This window comes from Protopterus annectens, chromosome 2.part1, assembly GCF_019279795.1.
Source record: "Protopterus annectens isolate FY-2018-M chromosome 2.part1, PAN1.0, whole genome shotgun sequence".
NCBI lineage: Eukaryota > Metazoa > Chordata > Ceratodontiformes > Protopteridae > Protopterus > Protopterus annectens.
Window position 1 is genome coordinate 776,255,232 of NC_056729.1, and position 21,258 is coordinate 776,276,489.

The 21,258-nt window shown below is 42.8% G+C and overlaps 1 protein-coding gene across 1 annotated transcript in view; it reads left to right on the forward strand.

Moving 5' to 3' along the window:
* EXOC1 (exocyst complex component 1) overlaps positions 1-21,258 on the forward strand; it is a 1,123,278-nt gene that overhangs the window by 1,000,862 nt on the left and 101,158 nt on the right. Inside the window, exon 16 of the mRNA XM_044062479.1 lies at positions 13,310-13,493. Coding sequence (XP_043918414.1) covers positions 13,310-13,493 — 184 coding nt within the window. The remainder of the gene's footprint in view (positions 1-13,309; positions 13,494-21,258) is intronic.

Below are 21,258 nucleotides of genomic sequence, written 5' to 3' on the forward strand. Positions count from 1 at the left end.
CAAATTGGGTTTCAAAAGCAATCGAAAGGAGGCTCAAAAAAGAAAGGAAAAGGCATTAAGATTCAAGTCCACTCCTCTCAGTCAGCAACCCCCCCGGCAACTTTTCCATGTCTATGAGACTTCACCTCCCCTTGTCTCAGACAGCTTTGTCTTTAAGGTAATCCAGCAGGGGTATCCTTGGCATTGGAACTCCCTCCCCCTTTCTAAAGGATTCCATTTTGTCAAGGGAACTAAATGTCCTATTTTCCTCCCATCCTTCAGCACATGATGTTTTAGGGAGTAAAAGAAGTTATGCCCTCAATCTCCTAGGCAAAAGTTTTTATTCAAGAATTTTACTAATTCTCAAAACAGAAGGATCCTGAATGCCTGTACTAGATCTTTCTTTTCTAAAGGTTTTTGTCACGATTCCAAAGATTAAAGATGTTATCTCTTAAGCCCGTTCCCCCTCTAGATTTCTTGGTAAAGCTGAACCTAAAGGATGCTTATCATCACATCCCTACTTGCCGAGCATTTCAGGCATTTCTTAAGATTTGCTGTGTCTGGCTTACATTTTCAGTTCTCTGTTGTATACTTTCAACTGTCTGCAGCATCAAGACCATTCACAAAATCCCTAGCTCCAGTCATTGCTTACTACAAACTGCAAGGTATTTGCATTTTTCTGTATTTAAATGATTGTCTTATCTTTGTAGACTCTCTTTTTTCAGCTGTCAAAAAGTCTTTATCAGCTGTTCATAAACTTCTTCATAGTCTAGATTTTCAAATAAACTTTCAGAAGACTTCTCTCACCCTACTCGCAGAATGATTCTCTTTAGATGTTTGCGCGACTTTGCCTTGGGAAGAGCCTTTCTTCCTCCAAAGTAGACTTGTTTCAGCAGTTCTTCCTGTGTTTCTCCAGTCAAAACTGTGCCACTGCAAGGGAGTTTCCTAGGATTCTGATGTTGTTTGTCTTTTGGCTTTTTCCCGGTAAGGGGTCGCCACAGCGGAACTCCGGTCCGCTAATGATTGGCAGTAGATTTTTTACGAAACGCCGAGGTGCCAGCTTGTCACCCAACCTTCAACGAAGGCACACCCGTTTACACACGCATGTCTTTTGAACGCTACCCAACTGCGGGGAGGACATGCAGACTCCACACTGAAGGTACCACCAAGCCGAGAATTGAACGGGAGGACCTCTTGCTGTGAGGTAGCAATGCTACCGACGTACCACCTCGGCTTCTCAGGATTCTGATGTATGTGGCATTAATGATTTTCTTGCATCCACTGGCCAGACTACACATAAGAAAAATGCAGTGGTAGCTGTATCAGTCTGGATTCAGCATCTATACTATTTGTCCTTTCAAATTCTGGTTCTGGGGTTTGTAAAGAGGGGGATTGAGTGGTTGGTGAACCATATAGCTTGCCATCTAGGTCTTCCATTCTGTCTTCCTCCAGTCATTCACCACAGAAGCTTCAGACATGGCTAGAGGAGCAGTTTCAAAAGGGGTGAAATTACAAGCGCTGTGAGATCCTGTAGACAGACAAGCACATAAATATCAAAGCGGTATCAATGCTATGAAGGCTTTGAATCATCATCTCTGATCCCAAGGACCTCTGCGGTTGTACACAGCACCACAGGCCCAGTACAGGTTTTGCTAGGACCATTCCTTGGGGCTCCTGGAGTCTTAAGTTTATTGGCTTTCTTTTTTGTGTCCTTTTCTTCCCTAAGGTACAGAGGGTGCCAGATCTACCCCCCCCCCGAATACTTCCTTAATAGCATGGAAGGTGGCAACTCAACTCAGTTTGACTCTTTAGGCTTCATTCATTCTGTTAGAGTAAAACATGGCTGCAGACAGGTTCAGCAGGACCAGGACAGATCCCTCACAAATGGAAACTTCATCCTAGGGTCCTCAAGAATTGATCCATCTGTGGAAAACACCTCAAGTAGATCTGTTTGCCTCCCATCAGAATAGATAGCTGAAGAAATTCTGTTGCAAGACTCCTTGCAAACAGGCTTGGAAAACAGATGATTTCTCATTCCCATGAAAGGGAATGCTCCTGTTTGCTTTTCACCGTTTTAACTGATATCCAGGCTTTTTCTAAAGATTCAGAAGGACTGTGCAAAAATTGTGATGTTGCCTCCCTTTTGACCAAGGCAACAATGATTCACCCTTCTTTTCAGTGTCCCAAGGACAGTTACTACAAGTTTTCCTACAGACTGAAATTACTCTCAAAGGACTGGAGGAGTTTGAGATAAACCAGTCTTGAAACTCTTCAGCTAACTGCCTGGATGGAACTAATTCGATACTGTTTTTGCACACTTTTTTCCCCTGAGAATGTGCATCAAGTACTGAAGAAGACAAGAAAACCTGCTAAGAGAAAATCAGATTTGTGCAAGTGGAAAAGATTTTCTCCAGAAGTTCATCGTGTTTCACTGTTGCAGTCATGACTGTAGGGTTCTCCCCTGTCGGCAGGCAGCCCTCGGTCGGCCAGAATCCCAAAGTCTGGGTCCGGCGACGGCTGTTCAACCATGCTCCCTGATGTCAGAGCGCCAGGAGTACAAAGCTGACAGCCGATGCCATCTTCTCCAGTCTTTCTTGCCGTGCAGTGATAGCAGTTCGCAAGTGCCGGTCGGCTGACTCCTGATGAATTTTTCTGATATACTTCGGTCCGAAGACTTTCTTCTCCACTCAAAGCTAAGTACCCCTTTGGGGAAACTTTTTTCTTGCTCCACTCCGATGTCAGAAAAAGTTAATAATTGTATTTCATGTGGGAAGCAAATACCTCATAAGGATTTTCATTCTTACTGTATTCCTTGCTTAGGCCCTGACCACGACGTAGCTAGTTGTCGGTTTTGTGCTAGATTCAATCAACGTACAATTAAGCGAAGGTACGATTTTGCTTTTCATTACTTCAGTAGGCGCTTTAACTACAAAATGTCGTCGGATACGGTCCCGGCTACCGGAGTTCACAAACATCGCAAGGATAAAGACAGGCCTCCGAGGTCCAAATCTGATGATAGCGCACAAGCGGAGCCAGCTTCAGGTTCGGCCGTCGTCAGTGAGGCGCTTTTGCAGCCCCTGTCGGCCATTTCAGAACCGACGGCCGAAACGGACTCTCATGAGGAGCCGACCAGGCCTTTAAATATTTCTGTTGCAGGACCTTCGGACAATGCTCCTTCGGATGGGTCCGGAGCCGCTGTGCAGGTACCGGCTTCCGAAGGGGTTTTCAGGCCTACTCAGCTACTAGTAAAGGCAAAGCCAAAGACAAAGGCAAAGACTCCTTCTAAATCAAAGACTACAACACAGGCCTCTTCTGAACCGGCTCCCAAGTCACAGAAACAGTTACCCAAGATGGCGGAGGATTTACTTACTATGATTAGAGGTTCACATCCCCCTCCAGATAAAAGGCCAAGGCAGGATGTTTATTATGATTCCTCTGATCAGGCTTCTGTTTCCTCAGTTTCTTCTTCTGATCAGGAATATTCTTTCCCTCCTTATGAGGATTTTGATGCTGAAGAATCCATTCCTTCAGCTTCTCCCCGAGGATTTCTCTTTTGGGGAAACTTTGCATGAAATAAGGGAACATTTCCACTGGGAAGGACAGGAGTATTCGGAATCCAAGAAAAGACTTGAGGGATTTTCTTCTTCTTCCCCAACATAGACCCCTGGCTATTCCTCCTGTTTTGGATATTGTGGATGATGCCTTTTCGGAGGCTAACTTAACCCCTGACTCTTTTCCTCCTGCTCCTGTTAAGCCTGACAGCTATTACAGGGTTCCTGATTCCCATCAGTTTTTATACAAGAACCCTTCTGCTGACCCTGAAACCATTTCTCAGGGTCCTAAGGGAGTTAAGGCCGCTTCTGCCAAAAATCCCATTCCTACTGAAAAGGATTCTCGATCCTTAGAAAGATGGGGCAAAAAGGTGTACACTTCTGCTACTTTGTCCATTAGGGCTTTAAACTGTCAGTTTCATATGCTAAAATACCAGCAATTTCTCTTGTCTGTCTTAAAACAAAAGCTTACTTCCATTTTTGCCTGTGCAGATGATAAGGAATTACATGACTTATTGCATGCCACTGAACAGGTTGAGAAGCATGGTTTACACTGTGGATTTGATGCCTTGGAGGCTTCTTGTAGGGCTGTGGCCTCTGGCACAGTCATTAGAAGGCATGCATGGCTGAAGGAACAAAATTTGCCTGAACAAGTAAAGGCTAAATTGTTGGATGCTCCTGTTCAGCATAATGTTTTGTTTGGATCAAAAGCTGAAGAGGTGATTAAAAAGATGGAGGATAAGGCGAAATCCATGCAAACAGTTAAAGATTTCTTACAAGTACAGCCACCTAGATTTAGCAGGAGTTGGCCTTCATAAAATTGGTCCTTCCCCACTTCAGACAGGCCTCAGAGGGGTAGATATAGACGCTCCAGAGGGAGGCCTGAAACACAAGCTGCTTATAGACCAAGACAGTGGACTTCTTCCACCCCTAGGGAAGGAGAGGACAGGTCACAATCTCAAAAGAAACAAACTCAATGACTCCCTCTGTTGGGCTACAGGAACTTCTTGCCTGGAAGCCCCTCTCGGAGGAAAACTCTCTCTTTTTTATCAAAATTGGACTCAAATAACCCAAGACAAGTGGGTTTTGGATGTGGTTTTAAGAGGTTACGAATTCCATTTTCATACCTTGCCAAGGTCAAGCGGATGGCCAGACCTTCCAAAACATCAATGGACGGAGGCCTTAAACCAGGTGGAAACTCTTTTGGCTATGAATGCCATAGAACTGGTTCCTCTTTCAGAGATGGGAAAAGGTTTTTACTCAAGGCTCTTTCTAGTCCCAAGGAAGCAAAACTCATGGAGACCCATTCTGGATCTGTCGGTCTTGAACACTTTTCTAGAGATTCCAAAATTCAAGATGCTTACTCTACAGCAGCTACTTCCAATGCTGTCCAAAGATGCATGGATGGTAACTTTGGATTTAAAGGAGGCATATTTACACATTCCCATCAGGCAGGATCGCAGAAAATACCTCAGGTTCAAGGCCGGATCAAGGCACTTTCAATTCTCTGCGCTGCCCTTTGGATTGTCTACTGCGCCAGGGGTCTTCACCAAATGCCTGGCTCCAGTAGTAGCTTACTGCAGACTCAAGGGAATTCAAATTTACCCTTATCTGGATGATTGTCTAATTCAGGCAGACAGCAAGGATGTCTTACTCCAGCATGCAGGATTTGTACAGAACCTCCTCAAGTTCCTGGGATTCTCTGTAAACATAAAAAAGTCAAATTTGACACCATCACAACAGATAACGTTTCTGGGTGCACTTCTAAACACCACAACCCAGATGGCATTTCTGACATCCGAAAAACAATTACAGCTGGCTTCAACTTTCAGAACCTTGGCAACTTTAACTCAACTATCTGCAAGGAAATTCCTGCAGGCTTTGGGTTACATGGCCTCCTGCATCCTTCTCGTACCATATGCAAGACTACACATGAGGAAAATACAGTGGTACCTAAAAAGTGTATGGTCTCAGCATTGCCACAGTTTAGACATACTGGTCTCCATCCTTCCTTGCCTTCAAAAGGAATTTCTGTGGTGGTCCAGGGCATGTACTCTAAACAAAGGGAAACCATTCCGTCTGCCTTCTGCCACTCAGATTCTAACCACGGATGCCTCGGATTATGCTTGGGCAGCCCATTTTCAGGGCAATTGTCTGCAGGGCCTTTGGACAAAGGATCAGAAGCACCTGCATATCAACTTAAAGGAAATGTTAGCTGTTCAGAAAGCTCTATTGGCCTTCAGGAATCTTTTACAACCAGGACAACTGCTAATACGGACAGACAACACCACAGTTATGTGGTACATAAACAAGCAAGGGGGATCTCATTCCTACCCCCTTTGCAAACTAGCCATGGATCTATGGAACACATCTCTAGCTTGCAATCTGGATCTTCAAGCTCAGTTTCTACCAGGGAAACAAAACTTCCTGGCAGACAGTCTGAGCAGAAACCTTTCGGATCCACATGAGTGGATGCTGGACACCAAAATATTCAGGATGATAACAGCAGTCTGGGGATGTCCTCACATAGACCTCTTTGCATCCCATCTCAATCATCAACTACAGAATTTTTGCACCAGGACTTTCCACAGAGAAGCTTGGAAAGTGGATGCCCTGTCATTCAGTTGGAGGAACCTCTCGGGATATGCCTTTCTGCCTCTTTCTCTTCTTCCACAGGTTTTATTGAAGATAAAACAGGACAAGCCCAAGATGATAATCTTGCTGGCTCCAAATTGGCCTCGGCAGTTTTGGTATCCAACTCTAAAAAACCTATGCCTGGAGCCCCCTTGGGTTTTACCTCAGTCTCCGAACCTTCTGTCCCAACATCAGGGTCAGGTTCTACACTCTCATGTCAGAACTCTCAGCCTGGTGGCCTGGTTAATCCAGGGCCTTTGATTTCTTCTTTACTACCCAAGCAGGTTATGGATGTCATTTTAGAAGCCAGACATCCTAGCACTAGAAAATCTTATGCAGGAAAATGGAAAAGATTTTGTTCCTGGATGCAGGCTCAGGATTCTGATCCTCTTCTTCCTAACATTACTTTAATTTTACTTTACTTGACAGATCTCTTACATAAGGGTCTCTCTTTCTCTTCCATTAAGATACATGCCTCTGCTATTTCTGCTCATTATAATACAGACCCTCCCATCTTTTCCCACCAGCTCATGAGACAGTTTCTCAGAGGAGCTAAGAACTTAAGATCTCCTAGATCTCCTCCCATTCCTGCTTGGGATCTCAGCTATGTTTTGGAAAAACTAACCTTGCCTCCTTTTGAGCCTGCTGCCTCTTCTGACATCAAGTTTTTATCTTCAAAGACAGCTATCCTGTTAGCCCTAACCTCTGCCAGGAGAGTTTCAGAGTTACAAACTATTATGGCTGTGGAACCTTATATTATTTTTCATCAAGACAGGGTATCTTTGAGGACTAATCCTACCTTCATGCCTAAGGTGGTTTCCAAAGTGGCTTTAAATCAAACTATCCACTTGCCAACTTTTTCCCCACTCCTCAAAATAAAGAGGAAAGGATCTTACATTCCTTGGATGTACACAGACAACTACGTTTTTATCTGAACAGAACCAAGGACATCAGAAAATCAGAACAATTGTTTGTTTCTTATGCTTTAAGTTCCCAAGGTAAAGCCATTTCAGAACAGACCATTTCTAAATGGATTGCTCATGGAATCAGATTTTGTTATTCTCACCATGGAAAGCAAATCCCAGGGAGTATACGGACTCATTCCACCAGAGCTGCTGCCACTTCTGCGGCCTTCCTCAGGGGAATTCCTACCAAAGACATTTTGGAAGCTGCAACTTGGAGTTTAGTGCATACTTTTCTAAGCACTAAAATCTTCCTCTCTACTCTAAGTCTAGGGCAGGCTTTGCCTCTGCAATCTTGCAGGGCCTTTTAGCCGCCCCTTCTTCTTTATGACCACCTCCCTTTCTTTCAGCTTTGGGATTCTACCCTACAGTCATGACTGCAACAGTGAAACACGATGAACATAGTACAGTTGTGTACACCTACCATAAATGTAGATGTTCGAGTGTCTTCACTGTTGCAGTCTGGGTTTCCTCCCTCCTGTCCCCTCTTATTTTTACTTTTGTGTATTTCCTTTTTTCACCATTCTTCTGAGGTGTATTTGCAAAGGTTATGGGACCTTTTTCATTTTGGAACTCCTGACATCTGGGGCAAGAAAAACTGGAGAAGATGGCGTCGGCTGTCAGCTTTGTACTCCTGGCGCTCTGACATCAGGGAGCATGGTTGAACAGCCGACGCCGGACCCAGACTTTGGGATTCTGGCCGACCGAGGGCTACCTGCCAGCAGGGGAGAACCCTACAGTCATGACTTTAACAGTGAAGACACTCGAACATCTACATTTATGGTAGGTGTACACAACTGTACTTTAGTGCCAGTCAAAGAACCTGGATCCTTTTCAGCCCTGGTTTCGTCTGGTTCATGATTATTTGTATGAGTTAACTGTCCAGTGGCCTTTCATATTACTCTTATCAAGGTACATTTTTGGCCATTTCTCTTTGCCTGCATTGGACCCCCGCCCCCTTTTTTCTAATAATGCTGAAGTTAAATAGTGTTTGAAAGGGGTGTTACATAACTCATCCACCTAAGAACAGCTGGCTTCTTTGAGATCTGTGCTTGAAAAGCTCACTCAGTTCCCATTTGAACCAGCGCATATGGCTGATTCAAGGTTTTTAACAAGAAAGACTATTTTACTCATTGCACTGACATTTGCATTGAGAATATGTGAGTTGCAAACTCTTTTTGTGAGCTATGTGAGCTGTGTGACAGGGTGTCTTTGAGAACAAATCATATCTTTTTTTTTTTTAAACAAGAATCATTGTTATTAAATTATTACTTATGACATAGGCAGTGTTGCATTTATATTAATGAAAACACACCATATTGACATATTTTCTGATGTAAACATTATACATCACTTAGAATCTATCTTGTCATTGTTAGTCAAGTATTACATAGCTCATTCAATTCCTGCCTTCCCTTAAATCTCATTCCTCCTTTCTAACTTCTGATTAATTCCTATAATTATCATGTAATATTTTATATGCCCTGCTAATTATCTCTTCTTTAACAGCAGCTTCTGTTCTAGATTGTACTAAAAACTCTACCAGTACTGGTCTTTCACTTAGGATCCCCGTTTCTCTTTGTTTGTATCTGATATTATATCTTGACAAGGAAGGCCATCTCTACCCTGCAGTCCAAATTAATTCATGGCCTCTTCCCATTCTATTACCTTTCCCTCTCTTAATTATTTGCTTCCAGTACCTTGGTTCTTTTGCCAGTTTTCTCCAGTAAATTCCAACCCTTCTTGTCTGTACTCTGTAACCCCTAATTGCAGTTTTTCCTATCAACAGAATCTCCTTTCTCCATCCCTGTGTTAGTTTAGTTCTTAGAATAAAATATTGCACAATAAGAATAGGAATTAATCAAAGGAGGTCAGAAAAGATTGGGAAGAGTGATTCGTTCAGAAAGAACTAATGGGAGGACGTATGTATGGCTCCAAACTAAGTAAAAAAAAATCTGGAAAATTTAGGATTTTTATATAGAAGTGTTTGCATAGGTACTTTTATACCCCAAGCAACTGCAAATAACTTTTGTTTAGGTAGATGGCAAATGTTGAAGGTGTAATGGGAGAAGAGAGAGGTATATGGGATCATATACTCTTGGAGTGTAATCAGCTGGCAGTCTTTAAAAGTTCCCTACAGAGTACTCTGTCAGAAGTACTGAGTGAGCAAATGAGTGTAACTAAGGAAATGATTTTTTTTTCTTTTCTCTTTCTTTTTTTTTTTAACTAGGGTACAGGCTCTGAATTCCCTATATATAATAAGGCCTTGTTAAATTTAATTCTGGTGGCTGCTAAAAAAGCAATTACTAGAAAATGGAGATTAAGTCTAAACCAGTCATACCTGAAGTAGTGAAAACAGAGATAAAAGAACAGGAAGTGGGATCTTTAGAAAAGGTTAGAAGTAAATCACATAGAAAATTGTAGGAACAATACATGCAGAAAAATGTTTTGAAGGAGGAATGAGGTTTAAGAGTAGTAAGAAATGAACAATTTATGTAATGCTGGATTGATTATATTGTATAGAACAATGTATGTGATGTTTAATATTTGTAAATGTCTTCTTCTTCTTCTCTTTTGGATGTTCCCGTTAGGGGTCGCCACAGCGGATCATCTGTTTCCATTTCTTCCTGTCCTCTGCATATTGCTCTGTCACACCAACTACCTGCATGTCCTCTCTCACCACATCCATAAACCTTATCTTAGGCCTTCCTCTTTTCCTCTTACCTGGCAGCTCCATCCTTAACATCCTTTTCCCAATATACCCAGCATCCCTCCTCAGCACATATCCAAACCAATGCAATCTCGCCTTTCTGACTTTGTCTCCAAACCTTCCAACCTGAGCTGACCCTCTAATATACTGATTCCTAATCCTCTCCATCCTTGTCACACCCAGTGCAAATCTTAACATCTTTAACTCTGCCACTTCCAGCTCTGACTCCTGCCTTTTTGTCAATGCCACTCTCTCTAACCCATACAACATAGCTGGTCTCACTACCCTCTTGTAGACCTTCCCTTTCACTCTTACTGGTACTTGTCTGTCACAAATCACTCCTGACACTCTTCTCCACCCACTCCATCCTGCCATACTCTCTTCTTCACCTCTCTTCCACACTCACCATTACTCTGAACTGTTGATCCCAAGTATTTAAACTCATCCACCTGCGCCACCTCTACTCCCTGCATCCTCACCATTCCTCTATCCTCCCTCTCATTCACACACACATATATTCTGTCTTAGTCCTGCTGACCTTCATTCATCTTCTTTCTAGAGCATATCTCCATCTCTCCAGGGTCTCCTCCACCTGTTCCCTACTCTCACTGCAGATCATAATGTCATCTGCAAATGTCATAGTCCACGGGGACTCCTGTCTGATCTTGTCTGTCAACCTGTCCATCACCACTGCAAATAAGAAAGGGCTCAGAGCTGATCCTTGATGCAATCCCACCTCCACCATAAATGCATCCGTCACTCCCACCGCAGACCTCACCACTGTCACACTACCCTTGTACATATCCTGTACCACTCTTACATACTTCTCAGACACTCCCGACTTCCTCATACAATACCACAACTCCTCCCTAGGCACCTTGTCATATGCTTTCTCCAAGTCCACAAACACACAGTGCAACTCCTTCTGACCTTCTCTATATTTCTCCATCAACACTCTGAGCAAACATCACATCTGTAGTGCTCTTTACCGGCATGAAACCATACTGCTGATCACTAATCATCACCTCCCTTCTTAACCTAGCTTCCACTACTCTTTCCCATAACTTCAAGCTGCGACTGATCAGTTTTATCCCTCTGTAGTTACTGCAGCTCTGCACATCACCCTTATTGTTAAAAATCAGTACCAAAACACTTTTTCTCCTCTCCTCAAGCATCCTCTGACTTTCCAAGATTTCATTAAACAATCTGGTTAAAAACTCCATTGCCATTTCTAAGCACCTCCATGCTTCCACTGGCATGTCATCTGGACCAACATCCTTTCCATATTTCATCCTCTTCATAGCTGTCCATACTTCCTCCTTGCTAATCTGTTTCACTATCCCCACATCATCCAACCTTCTCTCTCTCTCTCATTCTCTTCATTCATCAGCCCCTCAAAGTACTCTTTCCATCTGCTCAACACACTCTCTTCGCTTGTGAGTACGTTTCCCCTTGCTATCCTTTATCACCCTTACCTGCTGCACATCTTTCCCAGCTTGGTCCCTCTGTCTAGCCAATTGGTACAGGTCCTTTTCTCCCTCTTTAGTGTCCAACCTTTCATACAACTCTCCATATGCCTTATCCTTAGCCTTCACCACCTCTCTCTTTGCCATGCTCCTCTTATTCTTATACTCCTATCTACATTCTTAATCTCTCTGACAATCCCACTTCTTCTTAGCCAGCCTCTTCCTCTGTGTACTCTCCTGTACTTCCTCATTCCACCACCAGGTCTCTTTGTCCTCCTTCCTCTGTCCAGATGTCACACCAAGCACCTTTCTAGCTGTCTCCCTTACCATCTCTGCTGTAGTTACCCGGTTATTCGGTAGCTTTTCACTGCCCCCCAGTGCCTGTTTTAACTCTTCCCTGAACTCCACCTCACAATCACCCTTTTTCAGCTTCCACCATTTGATCCTTGGCACTGCTCTCACACTTATCCTCCTCTTCTTGGTCACCAACGTCATCCTACAGACCACCATTCTATGCTGCCTAACTACACTTTCCCCTGTCACCACTTTACAGTCTCCAGTCTCCTTCAGACTAGCCCTCCTGCATAGGATATAATTCACCTGTGTGCATCTTCCTCCACTCTTGTACATTACCCTATGCTCCTCCCTCATCTTAAAATATGTATTCACCACAGCCATGTCCATCCTTTTCGCAAAATCCACTACCATCTGACCTTCTGCATTCCTGTCCTTAACACCATACCCGCCCATCACTTTCTCATCCCCTCTGTTCCCTTCACTAACATGCCCATTGAAATCCACTCCCATCACCAGTCTCTTACCCTTGGGTACACTCACCACCACTTCATCCAACTCACTCCAAAATTTTTCTTTCTCATCCATCGCACACCCAACTTGCGGAGCGTATGCGCTAACAACATTCATCAATAAACCATCAATTTCCAGCTTCATAAAATCACTCTATCCGACACTCTTTTCACCTCCAAAACACTCTTGGCCTACTGTTCAGGATAACCCCTGCTCCACTTCTCCTCCCATTCACATCATGATAGAGCAATTTGAACCTGCCTCCTATACACCTGGCCTTACTCCCCTTCCATCTGGTCTCTTGCACAGACAATATATCAACTTTCCTTCTCTCCATCATGTAAATGTGAACTTGCTATTATGGTATGATGACTTTTATATAAATATATTTGCATACTACACAAGTGATAAATAAATTTGTTTTTAAAAAAATATTTATGCATGTCATTCTCTTTTCATGTGACTTCTCCTAATGGTGTGCAACCACCCATGTTCTTTGGAAGGTACTTCATTTACTGATTGTATAGCCATGCTGTACAGATTCCCCTCAAGATTTTGAGTCCAGTTATCCCTGGTTGCTGCTTTTTCTGGAACATGTCCTGTGTGGCTTCCTATTGAAATGTTGGCTCTGGTAATGCAGAATGCAAACACACTGAAGTAAACAAAAAACATTGCTCTTCTCTTTTATATTTGTTTTTTTACAGGTGGTTGGGGGACAGGCTGTAAGTCCAAGATCGCCATACCATGGAGAAAAGGGAATTTTCTGAGAAATGGCCATTTCAGACTTGATATATACAAGTCAGTTTTTCAGCTGTTCAGTCTCTTTATGATCTCGCTGTTGCTGGGCCCGACTATTCAAATGGTTGCCATCTTGTGTTTTATGGCTCAACTTACAGAGTTTACAGTGTTTTACTTCAGAGGTCTGCTGATAATGACCCTCAGCAAACTGTTGAAATGAGAAGCTACACAGTTTTATATGGACAGTTTCAAATAGACCGTTAGTGGAAAGTTTTTAATCTAGTATTAAGCAGTGCTGAGTGACTTTTATTTGTAGAACTGCTTTTTCATTAAGTGTGTAATTGTGAAGTAATAATCCAGGTTTGAAAATTATTTCTCTTAAAAAAAATTAATTGGCAATGTAAAATGTGTTTGCTGTAAATTGCTGCTCCTAACAACACATGTTGTTTTTCTGCTTATCAGAGTAGTCAAATTAAGCAGATGGAAGAAGTGAAGATTTCCAAGAAGAGCAAAGTTGGCATTCTTCCATTTGTTTCTGGGTTTGAAGAATTTGCAGAACTTGCAGAGTCCATCTTTAGAAATGCTGAACGAAGAGGTGATCTTGACAAGGCATACATAAAACTTATTAGAGCTGTATCTGCAAATGGTAAGGACACAGTTTGTATAAAACATTGTACAGGCATGTAATAGACAGATACACATCAAGGAAATGTAATTGAGTTAATACTACAAAAACTGAATGTGTACTTATAAAACAGCAAGAGAACTCTTTAAAACTGAATGTCTGGAAGATGTCCTATACACATGCATTAGTGGTAACAAAACTTAGGACAGTATAAGTAAGAAGACCGTATACACTGTCTGAGGAATTAAATACTTCTAAAGTTGCCTGTGCAGGTGGCTTTGAGGGGTAAAGCCCTGACTACAGCCCAGGTAGCCAATGTTTGAGCAGCGCCTCAGGTAGGTGCTTTGCTGCGTAGGCAGAGAGAATGAAAAATGCCTATCATAGGGAAGGGGGAGCATGTGCTTGTGAGTTGCTTTCTTTGGTGGGTGAGTGGGACAGTCCTGCTAATCCCCGTCCCTTCAGAAGTGAGAGTCAGAGCAGCAATAATACCCATTGTACATTCTTCCTGTGGGCTTTCACTGAATGGGCAAAAGAAAGGTATGGAGAAAAATGTAAAAATTTCAAACCACCCTTGATGGCTGCCTACATGATGGCCCTCTTACCTTACTCTTGCTCATGTTGATGGGCGAATGAATAGGTGAATAGGTTCATTGGCCAAGAGGGAGCTGATGAATGGCAGCAAAGAGAAGTAAAAAAAAAAAACTGAAAAGTCAAAATAGAAAGTGCGTTGGGGAGCTTTCTAAAGCACCTGCCATGGTAGTAAGGGGGCATATAAAAATAAAGTGCAATGGAAGCACACTTATTTTATTTAATATGATTTCTGGGTAGCTGTTATATAAAGATTAAAAATTACTACTAAGACGTTTCTGTGGGGAAGGCATGTAAAAAATGAAGTCAGTGGTAACACCCAGATTTTATTTAGTATATTTTCTACATAGCTTTTATACAAAGCTTAAAAGAAATATTACTAAGGAATCATTGTGCTGGTGATTCCCTTGGTCTTATGATACTCCATGAATAATCAGCTGTAGATGTAGGATGACAGTCTGTCTTCTTCAACACACTTACGACTTGTCTCCAGGCTTAGTGAGCTTGGCAAAATGATACAGGAACACTTATATAAAGGAATTACAGTAAAAATGCATTTTATAGACACTCATTTGTAAAACCTTTATTTATATTTCAGCTCATTGTCTTCAGGCAGATCAGTACACCATTGGAGGCCCTTCCTTTATCCTTAAATTTTATGTAGATATCCTTCCTATGCTTATCTTAAGAGAAAAGTCTGGTTGCACGTGCCAAATTCCATGCGAAAGCTTCCATTCTAGCTGTGATTGTTGCTTCTATTTTGCTGCTGGTGAGAGAAGGAGCAGACAGACATTAATTCCTAGCCTTCATAACAATTACCAGGGGCACTGGAAAGCCTGATATTACTTCTTAGGAACCAGCTTTAGTATTGCTGCTACTGCTTTGCTCCTGGTGAGAGAAGGAACAGAGGGGAAATAATCACTGATGGTTCCTTACTGAGCCATGTGTATGAGACTTCACTGAGCGGTCTGATTGAAGGTTTGGTGAGAACCTCTTCAGGACCTTAATGCATCTTGTCTTTCTTTGCATCCAGCTGCTGTAGGTTCTGTCCAGGGTATCTACCAAGGGAACAGTATAGCAAGCATACTGAACACAGCAACATCTGAATTTATTCTCCTACTCTGGAAGCAGCTTAGGATTAGTGCTACTCCCATGTTTCTGGTGAGAGAAGGAGCAAAGGATCATAGGTTCATAGGTAGGTACTAGGCTATCGGCCCAAGGGCCTAAGTAAGCCTAGCCAACAAGGTTCCATGGCTTACACCACCCAAGAAAGTTATTTTCCAGTGCCCCTGTCGAGCAGAGCCACAGAAGTGATCCCCGGGGTGTATTTCCTATTTCCCATCCAGTCATCAAGATTTTTCTTGAAGAGTGTTAATGAGGGACTTTACTTGACATAGATGGGTAGCTTGTTCCAGAGTATGAGAAGTCTCAGGGAGAGGAATCTGTCCCTTCAACGTGTCCTTTTTATTGTGGTGATAAGGTTTAGGTCTCTAGAGCATGTAGCTCGGAGGGATTGGGATTTCTTTAGGTGTAGAATGTCCAACAGCTCTGGGTTTGACATAGCTTTATATGTTACGCAACGATCACCTCGGAGTAGGTGAAATGCTATGGAGTAAAGCTGGAGTTTTTTGAGACGGTCAGTGTAGGGCATCTGTTTGAGGCCAGTAATCCTCTTTGTGAGGTACTTCTGTGGCCTTTCCAACTGCTGCAGATGTCTTGTGAGGTACATTCCAAAAGGGGCGTTGTACTCTATAATAGGACTAATGAGTGTCGAGTAGAGTGGAACAATGACCTCTTTTTTTCCTGGATGAGAACCCTTTTGTGATGAGGTGTGCCACATAGAAGAATTTCCTAACTACTGTGGCGATGTGATTATCAAAGGAGAGACTACTGTCCACCTGGGTCCCAAGGTCTCTTATCACACATTCAGCGTTAAGTAAACTGCCACCTATGCGGTAGTTCATGGGTACAGAGTTTTTACCAAAGGGGATGACACTGCACTTTTTGGCATTGAGCTTGAGGCTATGGCTCTGACACCAGGCATCTGTCTCAATGAGGCCCTTCTGTAGGATGTCCACATCATTTGGGGATTCGACTATGGCTCCTTGTTTGCAATCATCTGTGAACTTCATTAGCCAAAGACCTTCTGTGTTAGCCTGTACTTCAGAGAAGTAGATACCAAACAGGAAAAGTCCCAGGACTGAACCCTGTGGTACTCCACTTATCACTGGTTTGAAGTCAGATTTGGAGTCTGCAACTTTTACAGTGTGGGTTCTGTCAGTGAGCCAGTTGGCAACCCATCTTGTGACGTAGGGATTTATACCTAGTTTAGTGAGTTTAGCTATCATTCCAGAATGGGAAATGGTGTTGAAAGCATTGGCGAGGTCAGGATAGGCTGTGTGAACCACCTTACCCTCGTCTGCGGCTTTGGTGACTGCCTCAAAGAAGTCGATCAGGGTCAGGAGGCATGACCTGCCTTTCACAAACCCGAACTGGGTGGGGTCCAGAGTTTGGAGGTTACCAATGTCTTTGTTTACGGGTTCCATGATGATACGTTCTATGGCCTTACAGACCAGGCTCGCCAGGCTAATAGAGCGATAGTTCCCGGGATCAGTGGTGGCTCCACCTTTGTGGAGTGGAATAACTGTTGCTGTGCGCCATTCAGTGAGCACAAAGCCTGATGTGAGGCTATGATTGAACAGGGTGCTTAGGTGGGGAGCCAGTTTGTTCTCAAGTTCGTGTAAAATGCAGCCTGGGATGTTGTCCGGTCCTATGGATGCTGTGTTTTTGGCTTTAGAGAGTGCAGGTTTTACCTGCGTAGTTGTGATTACAGGTGCTCTGCATTCTTCCAGTATAGATATGGGCCCTTTAGGGGGTGAGAGTGGGGTAAAGTTAGCACGGAACCTATCTGCCAGGATGTTGACAATATCAGTGGGTTCTGTACTTTTCATGCCTTTGTGCTGTAACTCAGAGCAGATCTGGGTGTTGCCATTGAGATTCTTGACATAGCTATAGAATGCTTTGTGGTTGTCCCTAGATTCAGTGGTGATTTTGTTTTCGTAGCTAGCTTTGGAGGATCTTATAAGGGATCTCAGCTTCTAACTGAGGCTGACCAGGGAGCTCCTCCACTCATGGGATTTTACTCTCTCTTGCAACAGTTTCTTCTTTCTGTTGTAGAGTTTGTTTATGGCAGGGGACCACCAGATTGGCTTCCTTTTTTTGGAGGATTGCATTTTGGTTCTGTTTGGGATAGCACGATCCATGCACTCGTATAAATGGTTATAGAGTGCATTTGTGGAGGATTCAGCAGTCGTAACTGTATTGTCCATCTGCATGGGTGTCATGACGTTCGCCACTTCTGTCTTAAGAATGAAGTTGGCTTTGGAGAAATTTTTTACTGTGGTTTCCTTAATGGGGGGTGGGGGCGGGATGTGGATATCTAGGGTGATTAGCTTATGGTCAGATTTGACCAATGAGGACTTCAGGTGCGGAACACCGGTCACTCATGTTGGTAATGACTTGGTCTAGGATATTGTTGCCCCTGGTGGGGGTGTGGATAAGTTGATCCAGGGCATTGTAATTTATGAATTCCAGAAAGCGTTGAGTGAAGGAGTTGTTACATGAGTAGTTTTCCCAGTTAATGGTGGTGTAGTTGAAATCTCTCATTATTAGGGTGTTTGGTTGAACCCTAATATTTTCCAGTATATCAAGAAAAGAGGAGTGGGAATCCTTGGGCATGGTGGGGGATCTGTAGCAAGCTACAATTTGGATTGCAGTTTTGCCCAGAGTTAGTTGCACTTGGATATCCTCGGATGCATTATGCTGAGCAACGAGCCTGGAGGTGTGGATATCCTTAATGAATATTGACACACCTCCACCTTTGGTGTTCTGGTCCAGGTCATTAATTCTTAGCTATGTACAGACCTTACTGTTTCCAATACCAGACAGGTAGCATCTCTGATAATTAACTCCAACCCTCATAGGTGCTGCCCCCTTCAGCCCACGTTAGTAAGCATCTGGAAACATGGGTTTGTACTTTCCAACTGTTTCTCTAGCTAGTCTGATTGAAATGGGCAAACTGAGACATGTTTACTGGCAACCACCTACTATTTAAACTGACACAGTGTGTGAAAGATGTAGTTATCTAGTTAGGCAATGTTATTGGAGGCAAAGCTCTCACATAAAGCCACTGCAAATAGCAAACAGTTTGTCAGTAACACAGTACCACACTAGACCTGTCACATACAATACAGACAAAACACATAGACCCACTAATGCTGAGGTGCTTAAGAGTAACCTACGTAAATCACAGAAGCCTCCTAAATGTAACATAAGAAGCAGGTACCCTCAGCAGTCTCGCAAACACTTGATTCAGTCAGCACCCACCATGAAATATGCATCTAAAACTCAGTGTCTCAACTCAAAAGCCTATAAGGAAAACCTCCATACAGTCCAACACCCTGTTCATAGATAACTCCCTAGTGAGACACGTTGATGCACCACTCACCAGGCTGAGTAAGGAGAGAGTCACAGTTAGTTGCCTATCGGTTGCCAGAAACTCCTGCATCGTAAGTGCTCAAGTCCTTCAAATGTGACATAGCCATAGTACACATAGGAGCAAATGACTTGAGGCACACATGCCTGGACTATTTGAAGAGAGACTTGATGGAGTTCTAGGAATATGTAACTGAGTCAGGTATGAACCTAGCCTTGAGCAGCATTTTATCAGTACCAGGAATTATGCTGCGATAAGAAATGAAAGATTATTGACTTCAGTAATTGACTTAGCTTGTGTTGTCATTCATGGAGGATCCAAGATATATATAAACTTGGGAGGTGATGGCAGACATTTCTAACTACTTTTCCAGGGATGGCCTGCACCTGTCTCCACAAGGCTTTTGCATACTGGCTAAACCTTGCCCACTTCTATAATGCCTATTTTAGGCAGTGTCAGTGTTCAAAAGCTTCCAGTTTAACAAAACATAATTTGGATAACATAAAGTTATTCCTGCTCATTTGCTGCCGAGTGCCACAACAAAAAAAGTTTACTCCCTACAGGCACTGCTTATACCAGTTTGCATCAATATACATATCATCATGGAGACCCAGTTCAAGAGCATTGAGATGACCCCATCAGTGCAGGGATTTAACACCTCCCACACATACAGGCCCACTGCACTAGGTAATGACACTAACGGCACTAGTCTCTGAATTCGTAAAACAAAATGTCACCTCCAAGTTTGTTAGACAGGATAATGACCTGGAACAACTCCTCATCCAACTTACCATTAACAAACCCCTTTCATCACATCATTGTAACTGTAGGACTCCCACTATGTCCCCCATGACCCATACCTCCTACCTGACTAGTATAGAGTTTCTATGTGTTAGACCAAACAACATTCTTCTAGGAGGCTTCAGGTACCCTCCATCAGCTGGAAGACTTGTACCTCCCCTAATATGTATGGTCAGAGATTTCTGGACTTCATACATATAAACTTTCTGGACCAGTTAATCTATACCCCAGCTAGGGGGAGAATTAATGGAATTGTTCTCCACCAGTGTGGGGCAGCTCTGTTCTGCACCAGTTGTGATTTGCTCCTTGGTCAAATCAAGCCATAGATTAGTCACATTCTCCTTAAGACTGAAGTTAGAGGCAACTTCAAATGACTTGATATTCAGAGCTTATTTAGAGGCTAATCTACTAAAAATGAAGCCAACTTTGTTAAATTCATTATCCCCTACAACCTGATGACCCCACTGCATATGTGGAATAATTTACCGACAGACTCTGTGCACATGTGATGCATCTGTCTCCTGCCCCAAAGTGAATACAATGCCAAATTTTAAAATAAATCCCTGTTATGGAAACCAAATGTAATCAGGCTCTACAAATCCCTGTTATGGAAACCAAATGTAGACAGGCTCTATAGTAAAAGATAAAAAATTCATTGCATACTTCAGTAAATGTAACTCTCAAGATGTCAAAAATGTTGTTAGTAAACTTAACAAGGAACTCTGGTCCCTGTTCGAATCAAACAAAGCTAGATATGATGTAAAAAAAAAGCCACTGAAGCAACAAATAAACATAAAGTCTTCCTTAACTATGTTAGAAACTTCAGAAATGATGGCTAGCACTGCAGATAGCTCATCGTAAATTATTTCACTTACTCAGACCCTAAGGACATAGGCAGTCTACTAGTGGATAAATTTAACTCTAACTTCTTCCCTTATATTGCCACATCTGCAACCCACCTCCCCATTCAGATCTCCAAAAACAAGTCCTCAAAGCACTTTCTAAGGCCAAAAACCCTACTTCTGTAGGATGGATAACATACCAGGCTGCCTGATGGCCAGCCTGAAACAGGACTTGTGACATCCAGTGAAGAAGCTATTCAACATCATTCTCCAAACAGGCTTTGTGCCAGATGTATGTAGAACAGTAGCAGTCATTCCTTTGCACAATGGTGAGGTATCGACAGACTCATGTAATTATAAACCCATAAATCTGGCCAGCCTCATCTGTAAGGCTATGGAGAGTACCATTTTGGAATTGATAAATAAGGACATAAATAATCTACAGACTCTTGGTGCAAGCTAGTTCACTTTTGTCAAGGGCATGTCCTGCTTGTTAAACCTGGTTGATGACTTTGAGAAGAGAAATGAAGCCATGGATAAGAGAAAATCGGTACTCTTGCAAAGGTGATCAATACCATTCCACACGGTGGTATTGTTGACAAACCCTTCCAGGTAAATGTTAATCCCTATGTAACACATTGGATAGCAAACTAGATTACAAATAGAACCCAGGAAATTAGAGTAAGCAACTCTTCTTCCTCTTTCTCCTCCTCCTCCAAAAGACCTGTGACGAGATGTGTACCCCATGGTTCACTCATTGAGTCACTCCCCCTTGGCATATACTTCTCAGAGGTCAAAGCTAATGTTAAGGGCTTATGGTTGACCAAGTTTGCACTTGCTATCATAAACTCTGCAGAGGACGCCAAAATTCTGAAAGAGGGCCTTTTCCAAAGAAATAGCTGGTGTCACAACCATGGTTTAAACTAAATGCCAAAAAATGTATAATATTCTTCTTTGATGAGAATGATATCCCCTGTAGCTATCACATCCGCAACACACCTGAACATTTTATTTGACTGTTAGGACCTGGGAATCTGTGTATACAGCAATCTGTCCTTCG